The 13,947-nt window shown below is 34.8% G+C and overlaps 1 protein-coding gene across 1 annotated transcript in view; it reads left to right on the top strand.

Annotated features, from left to right (window-relative positions):
* The first annotated feature begins 2,550 nt into the window (after positions 1 to 2,550).
* The window catches only part of LOC148941386 (uncharacterized), a 26,167-nt gene continuing 14,770 nt past the window's right edge, over positions 2,551 to 13,947 (top strand). Inside the window, exons 1-3 of the mRNA XM_089104160.1 lie at positions 2,551 to 2,661; positions 8,119 to 8,364; positions 13,247 to 13,419. Of these exons, the coding sequence (XP_088960286.1) occupies positions 8,130 to 8,364; positions 13,247 to 13,419 (408 nt within the window). The 5' untranslated portion in view covers positions 2,551 to 2,661; positions 8,119 to 8,129. The remainder of the gene's footprint in view (positions 2,662 to 8,118; positions 8,365 to 13,246; positions 13,420 to 13,947) is intronic.

Here is a 13,947-nt window from a genome sequence, read left to right on the forward strand (position 1 = left end):
TTTTTGAGAAGAAAGATTGTATTTTATTCAATCTATCAGGCGTTCAACAATTGTGTATTAAACATTAAGAAAATCTTATCTAAAAACAGTAAAAGAAAGAAAAATTCTGCAAACTTACGATTCAGCCTTAGAAACAATCTGCCGACTATCAATTTCAAAATCTAACTGAAGCTGTATAGTAGTGAGTGCATTCTATTCAACTTAAAAATAAAATTCTTGACTACAAATGATATAAGAAATAGCAATTGGGAAACTGCATTCGAAATGATTTAATCTCATGTCATAAAGACGATACTTTTTTGTCAATATATGAAGAACTGTGTATATTGCAATTGCAGCTGTCTGGTTTTTATGCAAAGTAACAAAAGAGACGAAAATTAACGAAAAAGAGAGTAGTGAAGAATTATGGTATGCAAAGTAATATTTGTCAGGGAAAGTCACTGGTGATAAATCGCTAGGGGTGGCACCGTGATTGCGTGATTTTTGGGGATTCGGCGAACCAGTTTTTTTTTCGGGGTGACGCATAGGTTTTTAGGGAAATACCGGAAAATGCTCTGCCGGTGGCGGCGCGCCTGAAGCGCACCGGCGTTGTAGCGACACTTCGGTGGCGGTCAACCGGACCTCTCGTTGGTGGCGTTCCATCGATCCACCAGCCCGGCGCCGGGGTCTAAATAAAACCCAAAACGACCAGAAATTTTATAAACAATCATAGCAAAAAAACATACAACAGGTACTAATATAAATGAATAAATAAATCTTAAAATGATTAAAGCTTAAATTGAATATGCAACTCAAGCTTAAAAAAAGAAGAAAAATATTTTGCTATTGAAGTATAGATGAAACTCAAAACGAAAAGAAATTAAATAAACAATCATAGCAAACAAACATACAATAGGTACTAATATAAATGAATAAATAAATATTAGAACGATTGAAACTTAAATTGAATATGCAAATCGAGCTTGAGACGAAAAAAATTACTACAAACAAGATTTTGGGCTTTGCCTCCTTCTCTTACAGTAAAAGTCTAAAACCTAATGAGTCATTGGCGCTTTACTGAAAACGAATTACATTACAAATATTTTCTATAGTACTTATTACAACATAGAAAATAAACATAAAAATTGTAGTGAAATTTAATTTGAACTTTCAGTAATTAATATTATTATACATCAAATATTCAGTTTAATTTTATTAGTTCTTTCCAAGACTGTTCAAGACAAATATAACTTCACTACAAACAAGAGTTTGGATAGTGCCTACTTCCCTATCTGTAAAGTCTAAAGCCTACAATTTAAAAGGGCAAATATGAATAATAATGTTTAAATAGAACACCGTTTTATTTTTATTACTCTCTTAAATGGGAAGTTAAATCACGTTTACAGCTGCGATCTTTTCTAATTGTCTTGTAAGAAAAGGAGAGACAGGAAGGAGGAATGTAATAAAGAAAAGAATAAAAAGGAAAAGAGATGAAATAAGAATCCTGAATCAGCTAGAAACGGTAATTTTTTGTGACCTATCTGCGTTTTTTTCTTTTTTCTTTTTTTTTGGTTACGGTTTAAGACTTATAAGAAAATTGATTGATGATTTTGTAACACTATATTTTGTTAAATACAATAGCACAAACATGTGGCAATTTTCTGTAAAATGAGCCCTTAAACAGCTCTCTTCCAGTGCCCTACTGGCCGTAAGTGAAAAAAAAATGACAATAATGGACAAAAGTGCTTCCCATGCAAAAAATTTATTTTCCTTGTTGTTCAAGCCAAGGGACTGTAAGTTTTCTGTATAGGCTTTTCAGCCATGGCAATTCCAGTGGTGTACATTTTGTTTCGATCCGTTTCAGGCTATTTTCTGAAAATTTCACTAATTTGATTTTAATAATATTTTACTAATAAAACTAATCCGCTAAGACTAATTCCTTAATCAAATACAAATGGCAATTTTTTGTCACTAGCCAGTTTTTTTAAACACATTTCCAATTTTATGTTACCATGGGCCGTGATTCGTCCCTTAATAGGTTGCAACTACCGCAAAAGCCATACTATATATTTATTGATAGGTTGTCATTTTTAGAAGTTCCTAATAAAAATTAATAGTCAAGAGACTTTCAAAAACGATTTGAGCTATCCTGAAAGGATGGGCTTGCTAGGCCGTCCCAACCCCAGGCAAAAAAAAACCTATGTGATAGTAAAAAGCCAGCAATTATCCTTAATAACCTAAAATGAAGCATGTAGGCACGGGGGAGACTTTGGAGACTCTTAAAGTTTTGTTAATTACTTATTTTTTGTGTAGTTTACCTTTTTGGGGGGGATTTTTGACCCCCTCAACCCCCCAAAATAAGCTATTGCTTCCATACTCGTCTAAAGGTATTTTGCAGTGTTAGCCACTTTAAGGAAATTTTTGTTTCTTCTCCCTAAAAGAGAAGTTGAAGTGGGGTCTTTGTTTCCGACTGTGGATCTATGCTGACAGGAAAAATTAAGATGCAGTTCACGTTGCCTATTTCCCTTAAGCTCCGCTTCTCTTTCGCAATTGCCTGCTTTGAGTGATAGGAGCAAATCCATGTATAAAGACTGAAAGAACGCCACATTTTTCTCAGTAACACTTGTTGGATCGGAAGAAAAAACCTTGGAATAGTAAAAACAGGAAAGAAATAGTGAATAGGTAAAGAGCTAATTGAAGACTATTTAATATATATATATATATATATATATATATCCCCCACCCTGAACAACAAGGAAAATCCCTTTTTTGCATGGGTAGCACTGGTCTGTCCCCGTTTTTTTTTTCTCCAGGGCTAGCGGTTTACCAGAAAACCATAGAGAAATGCTTAATGACTCATTTAAAAGCTATTTTTCTTATCTACGTGCTTTTTATAAATTCTATCATCTGCAAGTGCCAAATGGCACTAAAAATGGCAGTATTGATGTCATATCTCAAGTGGAAAAGCTAGGGGCTAGTGGGCGGCCAGAACTTCTTAGAGAGGTGTTTAATGGCTGATTTGAAAGCTATTGCTCATATCTACGTGCTTTTAATCAGCTAGGCCATCCGTAAGTGCAAAATAGCACAAAAAACGGCAATTTTGGTGCCATGTCTCAAGTGGAAAAGCTAGGGGTAGTGGGCTACCAGTACTTTTTAGAGTGACGTTTAATGGCTCATTCGAAAGCTATTGCTCATATCTACGTGATGATTATCAATTTACCACCCGTAAGTGTTATATATCACTAAAAACGATACTTTTGATGTCATTTCTTAAGTATTAAAGCTTGGAAGTATAAAACGAAATCATCATTGTAATAATTATGGTCCAAAACCCGTAACTGGAGGTTTGCAAGAACCCCTCTCGTATGTTCCTCCTCCAAGCCCCCTTAACAAGCTACGCAATTAAGGTACTAGCACTAATATATCAAATCACATTATTAGAGGCGTGGTTATGTTGGGAAAGCGTTCGTCTTCTAAATAGAATGCCTAGCGGTTGATTCCTGCTTGGGTGTTTTTTTTTTTTTCAATTGTGGTTTTCTCCCTTCTATACAATCATTTCCAGATAATTTCACTGTTTTTGTAAATGTGATGCATTAATTTTTAAAGCCTGTCCCAGGAAGGTATTTGGTCAAGCATTTTGATTCTAAAGGGAATAGAGGTCATCCAGTTCATGGTTTGTAACGACATTCTGAGTAGATCTCTAAATCCATACCCTAACGAATGGCGTAATTTTGTCAAAATCCTGTGGAGGGGGGTCAAAATTGGAGAATCAAGTGAAAATGACAGAGAAACTGAAAAACTAGCCGTATGGTAATAAAAAACGTAAAAATGTACTAAAGATAACTGACCTGTTTCAGTGGGTGCCTGATATATCCAGGCTTATTTTAGTTTTGACAGCAATTTCGGAGAAATTAAATTTCAGCTGGGAGGGGAAGGGTTTCAAGCTGGGGCCTACAGGAAAACTGAGGTCTGGGAGGCGGAGTTGCCCCCTCTGCTCCATAGCAAATTATGCCCCTGATCCTAATCCCTTGCCACTAAGTGTCTGGAGAAGTGTAGGCATGTGGTTCTGGAGCCACTCAAAGTTGTATATTAAAAGCAGGATTACTTATTGTTATACTTACTTATTCAAATTAATTACTTGACAATTCCATCGAAATATTCTCTCCATACGTATGAGTGTGCATCCAAAGAGGAAGAAAGACAAATGAAAACAGTTCTGGAGAATTCAGGTAATTCTTCCCAAAATTTTTGAATTGAAAAGAAACTTAGTTTGTAATACCATTTATCGTACCTACGCAAGAAACTATCTTTTTTCAAATTTCCATTCAATCCTGAGCAATAAGTGGATTTTTATTTAGGGACAGGTCAAATAAATCATCAAGCCTACAGGCACATTTCTGTTGAACTAGCTAAATTCTCCGCAAGTATGTCTATATACAAGCCTGTCCACTCAGTTAACCTTTTGCGTTGAAGCTACTCGCCTGGACCTACTTGCTTAAGTGTGACTAAATTTAGTTTTTTAAAATCAAAAAATTAAATATCTATTTCTTCTTTTTTAAAATCTTTTTAACAAAAAAAACGACAGTACCGTATGTTTTAATTTTTTTTTTCCCCCTCTAAACTAATTTTTTCCTTCAATTTTTGTTGAAGCTCCTTTCTAAGGGTTGAGGTGTCTTAACTCCCCTTGATTGGAGGGGATTTAAAATTATATATAAAAAAAAGTTTTCAACTGAAACTAAGAACTAACATTAAAACTTAAAACGAACAGAAATTATTCCGCATAAATAGAAAAGGTCAAATCAGTGTTGTTTCTAAATTAAATTTTTATAAAAAACGAGCATAAATTAATTTAAAAAAACATAAGTTTTTCCGAGGGAAGTAAAGAGCGAAGTTGAAACCTAAAACGAACAAAAATTATTGCTTCACAGCCTATCTAACATATATCAATAAAACTAATGCAAATAAATCAACAGGTGATATTTCCTTGTGTTTGTAGAATTATAGAAAACTAGCGCTTTACTGAAAACACAAAAATTTGTCTGAGAAGAAGTGTTTTAAGGTTAATCACTTAACCTTAAAACAAAGAGGATTGCTATCAATGGCTAAATGAAACTTCAAATATCAAATTTCTTTCGGAATTATGTGGGCTAGAAAATTTCAGGTAATATGGAGGACCTTATTGTCAAAATTGTGGGAGATGCAGTACGGTGATGAATCTTCAAAGGACAAACCCCAGACATATTAGCCAAAAAGTTAAAAATCTCGTTTTAAAAAAATAATAAAGAATTAAGCACGTGCACTGTTTTCTTAATTGTAGCAGTGGTGAATTGCGTTTCCATAGAGTGCCTCCATCATCATTGGAAAAAAAAACTTTTTTGAAGCTTATTTATTGTATTAATTTATTACTTTTTAATTAAAAAAAAAGTATTCTAAAACAGTCAAAAACTAAATGTCCATTATGGTCACTAATCTTGGGAACTCCCTTTAGTTTGACACTTGCTTACTAAATACAGCAATATACAAATGTGTATATCGTAACTGACAAGGAGAAAAAATGGATTCAAAAATTTCCACTGCCGGAAAAAAAATGAAAATTATTCCCAGATTGCGTTGTTTTTGTGACATAGAAACGCCGCGAATCTATGTAAATCTGTGTTTAGTGTCTAAACAAGCCAGTGTTTCTAGGATCCAGCATATTGAATTGTGTCATACTCGAGCCAATTATCGAGCCAAATGAAACCGGAGGAGAAACTAACCGTAAAAGGCCTAAGGACTCAAACACTTGTTCTAGTTTTAGAAGCATATTATCTCTTGTGCATTAATTTAACCAGCCATGCTTTAGATTAAGTCTCAATAGAAAAGCCTGAGTCTCTAAGCATACAATAATGGTATGGGTCTACAAAACGGGGTAATAGGGAATACGGTATTAATGATAGAGATATCACAGAGAAAGCTCTATAGTGGAGTTTGAATACCTTCATTTTATCTCTGATTGAGTCTGAAAAAGAAATTTGAACCACGATCAAACGCCAATATAATAATATCTGAAAGAAAAAACGTTTAATATCTTTCGTTCACTAGTGAGCCTAGCTCTGGAAATTAAAATCGAATGTGTCTCCCATCACACAGTTGTGCTGGCAACTAATATAAATTCATTTTCAAAGGCAAATGTAATTTTAGTAGCAGCAGTTTCCCCCGAATATTCCCCTTAGTGATTTCCCTTGGATTTCATCAGAAAAGTATATTCTACAGAAATTGATGTAACAAATCATTTAAAACTATGAATTTAGAATTTCAAAAGCACAGTATTGATCTGTTGTCAGTATTAATCTGTCACAATTGGTTGGAGTAGTAAAACTAAAGTAAAGTGGGAAATGATATAAATATATTAACAATTATTCTTTCATCTAAGAGCAGTATCGCTATTCTCTCTATCATATACTCTTGTCGTTATAAAAAAAAAAAAACGACAAACATTAAAACTTAAAACGAACAAAAATAATTACGTATACGAAGGGGATTGCCCCTTCCTCAAAACCTCACTCTTTACGCTATAGTTTTTTAGTATTAAAAAAACCTCCTATTGTTCTAATTAAACGATCATTGTGTTTCAAGAGTCGTTCTTAAGGCATTCAGACAAAATTCAAACTTTAGCGTAAAGAGCGAAATGTTGAGGAGGGGGCAACCACCTTCGTATACGTAATAATTTTGGTTGGCTTTAAGTTTTAATGTTGTTCCTTACTTTCAGTTGAAAAAACTTGTTTTTTGTCTTTAATTTCTGATCGTTTTTAAAATAATGCCAGGAAATTTGCCCCCTCCCCCGCTCCGCAGAGAAATCCCCCTCCCCACTGAAATATCCTCTAAACATTCAATCCCGGTGAAAATTTACCCTGGACAATTACCCTTAACAACCCCATGCGTAAAATTGAGACGGAAAAGAGAAAGCAAGACATACACAAATAATACAATATAGGAATTCTGGCAATTTCCCCAGTGAACCATTTTCCTCTGACAAGTTCACCCCCAGGAAACTTCCCTCCTCATGCAAAAAAACCTGTGTAGAAATTGCCAGTAGAAAATCCCCCCACACCCCAAAATTTATGCATACTTCCCAAAAACAAATACTATGCGTAAGCAATGGGCAAATTTTATAACCATAAAAACCTTTCCCCTGGGGTAGCGGGGGGGGGGGGCATTTTATATCCATAGACATAGTTATTGGGACTTTCAACTATGCTGAACAAAATGGCTATCTCAAAATTTTGATCCGGCGATTTTGGTGGAAAAAAGCAGTGGAGGAGGGGAACTAGTTGCCCACAAACTTTCTTGATCGCTTAAAAATGACACTACAACTTTTAATTTCCGTTCGAATGAGCCCTCTCACGATTTCTAGGACCAATGGGTTGATACGATCACCCCAGGGGGATAAAACCAACCAACAAATAAACCCGCATCCGTGATATTTCTTCTGGCAAAAAATACAAATTCTATATTTTTGCAGATAGGAGTTTGAAACCAATACAGCAGAATTTTCTGATACACTGAACCTGATTGTGTGATTTTCATTAAGATTCTATGACTTTAGGGGTGTGTTTCCCCTTTTTTTTTGAAAATCCGGCTAATTATCTCAAGCTCGTAATCTTTAATGGGTAAAACTAAATTTAATAAAACTTATATATTTGAAGTCAGGATAATAAGCCGATGGTTTGTTATATGTTTTGGTAATTCCATTTTTTAGAGTTTCGGTTAATATTGATTCGGGTTGCTCTTTACTTAGAATTCGTTACCACGAACTGTTTGATAATCCCTGAACCCCAAGTCGCCTTGCTGTTTCATTATTGAGAAATTATTGTTGAAAATCCGTAATTTTCGACGAATGATTTTAGTCTTTGTATTTGCTCTTCCAGCTTCGTATTTAGTGTTTGTTTTAGCTTAGCTATTCATTTAGGACTCAACCATGCATTTAGTGTACATGGTCCCACTAACCTTATTCGAATTGTTGAGGGATATTTGCAAGATTTCATAGAGTCAGGAAAAAATCATTTTTTCCAATTTTGTTTCTTTCATTAGAAAAATGAACAGACTGAAACAAAATGTCTAGAATAGCACTAGGTGTTTACATTTGTAATATAATTTCAGTTTCCAGAGAAATGAATTTGGCATCAGCTCTTCTGGTCATATACCTTAGTGCAATATCCTCACAACCAGCAAAAGTCTTAACAGAGAAAACTAAAGTTGGCCGAGTGCCTCGGACGACACGTACAAGAAGTTTAGTGAGGTATCGATTTCCATCAAGACTAGCCCCTTACTTCAAGCGAAGCTATATTTTACCAGAAAGAGCAGAAGATCTGGCATTGGAAGAGCTGCTTAAAGATGAATCTGAAGGTAACAATTTTCAAAAAGAAATTTTAACCTGACGTAAAGTATAAATAATCTAGCAATGCAGGCTCACGCTTACCTTGTAGGCTTATTAAAAAGACAAAAAGAACAAACCATCTTAATTCTCAACTTCGAACAACAAATGTCGTACCAGTTGCATTAGTAACGTTTATAATATCTTATTAATTAAATCGCTGCTAGTCTAATTGAGCTTCTGATAAGACATCGGAGCTGGGTGATGTAGGCCATAACTACATCTACAAGTGATGTAGGCGTTTTTTAAATACACTCTTTTGTGTAATTGGTTTTATTAAAGGCGTTTTAGTTTTCTTTGAACTGTACTGTTAATAGAAAACAATGAATTTCATTATAAAATTTTGTCAAATAGGTTTGCAAGACTAAAGAAAGACCATGTCTCCGGAACTACTACTGAACATGGAATATTTCAATCAAACCAGACCAGAAATAGTTACGTTTGTGCTGCTGGACCTGGAATATTTTGGATTCGCCCAATTCACAAGAACCTACAAGCCTGGGATATGCTAGATCAGCTAAGACGAAAAGGACACACAAGACTTGAAATATTTTTAATGAACGGACAACCCTCTGAACTGCCTCATTAAGACCAAAAATTGTATTGGGACTTGAACGCATTCTGCGATTGAATTGTTTTTCAACCGGTTTGTACCCCGGCATGTACCAAGGACAAAGGGACGTAAAACAATTAATGTAGCTTATAGATGATCACGGAGATCTTCAACTATCTATTAGGCAAGAAAAAATGATGTCTTGTTGCCCATACTAGTCCCAAGGAGCTTAAAAGGAACATCCACTTTTATTGCTCTGTTAGATGTGTCAAAAGGCACTCTTTCCCTGCGCCCCCCCCCTTCTGCGACTATAGCTCAATCAGGTGTATTTTATATGAGAGCAGTGGCAGTTCTGACCTCTCTTGCGACCGGGGCAAAATTTTGATCAGCACTGTTCTTTCTCCCAAAAATTTATAGGCGAAATTTTAGTAAAATTTTCATTTATTAACACAATTTTCATTGATAAACAAAATTTTTTATTTATTCAAATCTGACTTTTCTTCCTTTATACGGAAAACAATATGGGAAAAATTCAAATTTTGGACTGAATTTGCTTATAATTACTGCTGACTGCGCCCTCTGCATTATTTAAATAAAAATGAATTTTCAAAAATTACAAAATGATTATAAACATTAGATAACTTATTTTAAATTGTGCACCCCTGAAATTTATTCACCTGGGGAAAGTGCCCCTTCTGTGCCCCCTTAAAACCGCCTCTGAATGAGAGGCTAAAAACAACAATGCAACCCATGTCTTATCCCAGAGATTCACAGCCATTTATTAGGCGAGGAAAAATGACACAGCCATTTATCAAAGCCTCCCTTTTTACACCCGCCCACGAAGTTCCCATTTCCTTTAAATCTTTCTTTATGATGTCCTCCCACCCCAGACGGGGACTACCTGCTTTCCGTTTAGCCCTAGATGGTTGGCCGAAAAGAACAATCTTCGGCAATCTGTCATCCTTCATCCGCACACCGTGCCCTAACCACCTCAACCTTTCTTTCATTATAGCCCTAGAGAGCGGTATTGAACCACACCTTTCGTACAGCCTATTGTTTGAAATACGGTCAGTCAGCCGGGTACCCAGAACAACCCTTAAGCAATTTCTCTGGAAAACATCTAGCAAATCTTCATCGGCTTTTCGGAGTGTCCATGCTTCAGAGCCATATTTGACCACTGTCATCACTGTAGCTTCAAATCACAGTTTATAGAATTAGCAGTATGATCATTCTCTATCTCTCCCATTATAAAAACCCGGACAGGGGTGCGAGTGCTCCGGAGAACGTTTTTGCAGATAGAAACATAGGCGTTATCAGATCTTTTCGCGGGTAGACAAGTCAGATTTCTCTTGGACGCGAAACTTGGCTTCAACGTTGGAACACTAATTTTGAAGAAACTAATTTTAAATTAATTTATTCCAGTACATACATGAAAATCGGTAGTTAGTAGTGTAATGTTATTATTAGATGTTTTTAGGAATTAAAAATAGGTTTCGAAGTCTCAAGTTGGTTTCAAAGGCATTTTGAGAAAGTTTCTGCCAAAATACGTGTTCCAAGGTAATTGGACCGCTAATGGCAGATCAAATGAGAGGAGTTGTTTTTACGCGCCGATATAAATATAAATATATATATATATATATATATATATATATATATATAATATATATATATATATATATATATATATATATATATATATATATATATATATATATATATATATATATATATATATATATATATATATATATATATATATATATATATATATATATATATATATATATATATATATATATATATATATATATATATATATATATATAGTATATATATATATATATATATATATATATATATATATATATATATATATATATATATATATATATATATATATATATATATATATATATATATATATATATATATATATATATATATATATATATTCAATTTTCTGAAAATTCCCGAAGAATTTTACGAAAAACAATTCTTAACAGACGTTTGGTATTTTCTTGGATAGGGCTATTGTGGCAACTTTTACCACAACAACCAATAATTAGAACTCAAGTCCTAAAATTGTTCTCAATCAGGAACCCTTATCGCTATCTAAATTCAGAAAGTGCAAAGATTTTCAAACAGAGGTGTTTATTGTTTAAAGTTCAGGAAAGGTCTGCCCATTTCATATGAAAACATTGATTGAAAACAAAACTAGTTTTATCTAGGCTCTCCGCCAAAACAGATAACTAGATTTTTCAAATATCATAGGAACTACAATCTGAGAAAATAAATATCACGACGTGAAAAAAAAAATGATAAACTATCCAGTTGTGGATGCAGAGAGGGGGCGAGGGTTACCCCCGTAGTCTAAAGTAGTGTAATTTACCTAATTAACGCAAGTTTGAATTAATTAAACTTGCTCCCAACGTATATTGATCGTACAAATCTATTTTGCGCCCCCCCCCCTAAAAAAATCCTGGATCCGCCCCTGAAACCATCACACCTACTCCTCCAGTTATTAGAAGAAGAAAAATTCCTTATTTTCACAAATTTCATCAACCCCCCCGCCCCATTTTTTTTAAAATCCTAAAAATCCCGATAATGTTAGTCCAAGTAAAAAATATATTAAGTAAAAATTTTTATATAAATTAATTAATAACATTGAGATGGGACACTTGCAAACCACATGGCTGGCTCACCAATTTTTTTTCTGCTTTCGCAATTACGAATAATGCACTTGGTAACCATTTCTCAGTGATTGACGATAACAGACTAATCCGCTAAGGTAGAAACAAGTGGGAGGAGCTTTTTGTTCGCACCGAGACCGAAGACCAGAAATTATCTGCGATAAGCTTACTGTCTACAAACTGTGCTTCTAATATTCTAATCTTGGTTTGCAGTCTTATCTTCCTATTCTTCCAGACTTTTTTTTTAACTGTGAAAAGACACCCTGAGCCTTGGCTATTCTATATTTAACATCTTCACTGCTCCCACCATCTTTACTAATAATACTACCAAGGTAAGGTTTGTACAACTAACAAAAACAGACCTAGGAGCGTTAGTCGACATGCTCCTACTACGATTAAAAGGCCAGGCCTTAACCTTTCTAAAACAGATTGAACATAGCAAAGGCAATAACGCCAACTTGCCAATAAATACGGTTGATTACTTGTTAAAAGCTTTTAAAGATAGGTTTATAGAAACCAGTTCCATAAATAAATTAAAACACAGAACAGTTAGTTTTGACTTTTCACAGAATATAAGAGAATATCTTGAAAATATACGCATTTCTGTAGAGGCGAAATCCGGAAGTGGTTCAGGGCAACTGTATGAAAAAGTCATACTAAATACCTTTTTGCAAGGGGAGTGGTAATATCTAAAAATATTCAGACGTTGGATCTTGCAGTTCAGGAGGTAGAGCGATTGATAGAAGTCGACACGATGGTCGCAAATCACAGTAAAGCAAAAATAAATAGCCTAGGTAATTCAAATACGAACATAAAGTTCAAGAGCGATCAGGCATCCTCCAATTTCTTTTCAAGGGGTAACTCCCCAATACCATAAAGGAACAAAATGCAAGAACCTACTAGGCAGAAACCAGTGCTTTTTCAGCCAGCCAAACAATCCAATTAAGAAATTTATCCTACCGTAATAAGGTTTTATATCTGTAATCATGTTGGGCACATCACAAGGGAGTTTCGTTATGTCCCCAATCAAATTCCAAGAATCGCTGTCGGTAATACGCAAAATTGCGGCAACCATTTGTTCGGAAGAACAAAATTTTAGCATCGGTCGTGCACTAGGCTATAGCCAGGGGGATTGCGCCAATCAGTACCTTACAACACGTACCAACCAAACTTGTATAACCCTCCCCCAACAGACAAATTAATTACCGATTTGAAAACCCAAATACTCGCCAAAGCCAATATAATGCGAGAATGCTATATAGAAATAACGAAAATTTGCCAATGGGAAATGAAAATTTTGCAAGCCAACGGCAATGGCAGTCAGCGCCAGTAAGCGGGACTGACAGAGGAAATCCACGTTACTATAACAATTCCTGGTGAAGGCAGACAGACATAAATTAATTAGATATGCCTGAGGAAACTCATGCGTCTGAATATCTATTACAGGCATCGACACATGAAATAAATCCCCAGGGAAACGTTTCAGGCCCCTCAGAAATATGAATTGGACCCAGAGGGTGCCTGGGATATTTAATAGGTCCAAAACAATAGTAGTGCCGTCCTATAGTGATATTAATAACAAGTTACCTATATTTAATGATGTTTGTGTAGAAATTGTTTATTTTAAGGCTTTGACTGATTCTGGTGCAACAATTAGTATCAGAATCTCTTGTGTATTAAATATTTTGCCTCTGCATATTAGGCGACAGAGGAACCCTAATAATTCCAATTTAATTAGTGTGACAGGCCGTAAATTGGAAGCAAAAGGTTCCATTTGCCTAAATGTAAAAAGAGACAATAGGATCTTTACGACAAATTTTATAATATGCGATAACTTTCCATATGAAGCAATCATAGGCACAAATTTTTAAGGTCCAATAGAGTACTATTAGACGTAGCAAATGAGAGGCTTTTCTACCTGGCTAAGGTGGGGAAAGAAATTTCTACCTTAAGAAATCGTAACAGAGGATACGAAGGAAACGTAACGGTAAACAAAATTTCTGACGGTATCATGTCGGAACATTTTGAGTCTCAGGTCTCAGAAAGAAAAAGTGGAATAATAAGAAACTCGTTCAATAATGCTGCAAAAAACTACAGAAATGAAGTAAGGTAAAATGATTAAAGTATTGAATTGGCAAAAATAGAAATAGGAGATTTGTGACAGTAAAGGTCAAACGAAATCAAGAAAATATTGAAACTATGGAAAAACATAATAAAGCCCAACTTGACGCCACAAGAGGCCGCAATAGCACAGCATAGCGCCAGTATGAAACTAATAAATAATGAAAATAAAGAGCAATATTACGGATTCG

Source organism: Artemia sp. Qi Xiang Cuo, chromosome 18 (genome assembly GCF_049724085.1).
Source record: "Artemia sp. Qi Xiang Cuo chromosome 18, ASM4972408v1, whole genome shotgun sequence".
NCBI classification, from domain to species: Eukaryota; Metazoa; Arthropoda; class Branchiopoda; order Anostraca; family Artemiidae; genus Artemia; species Artemia sp. Qi Xiang Cuo.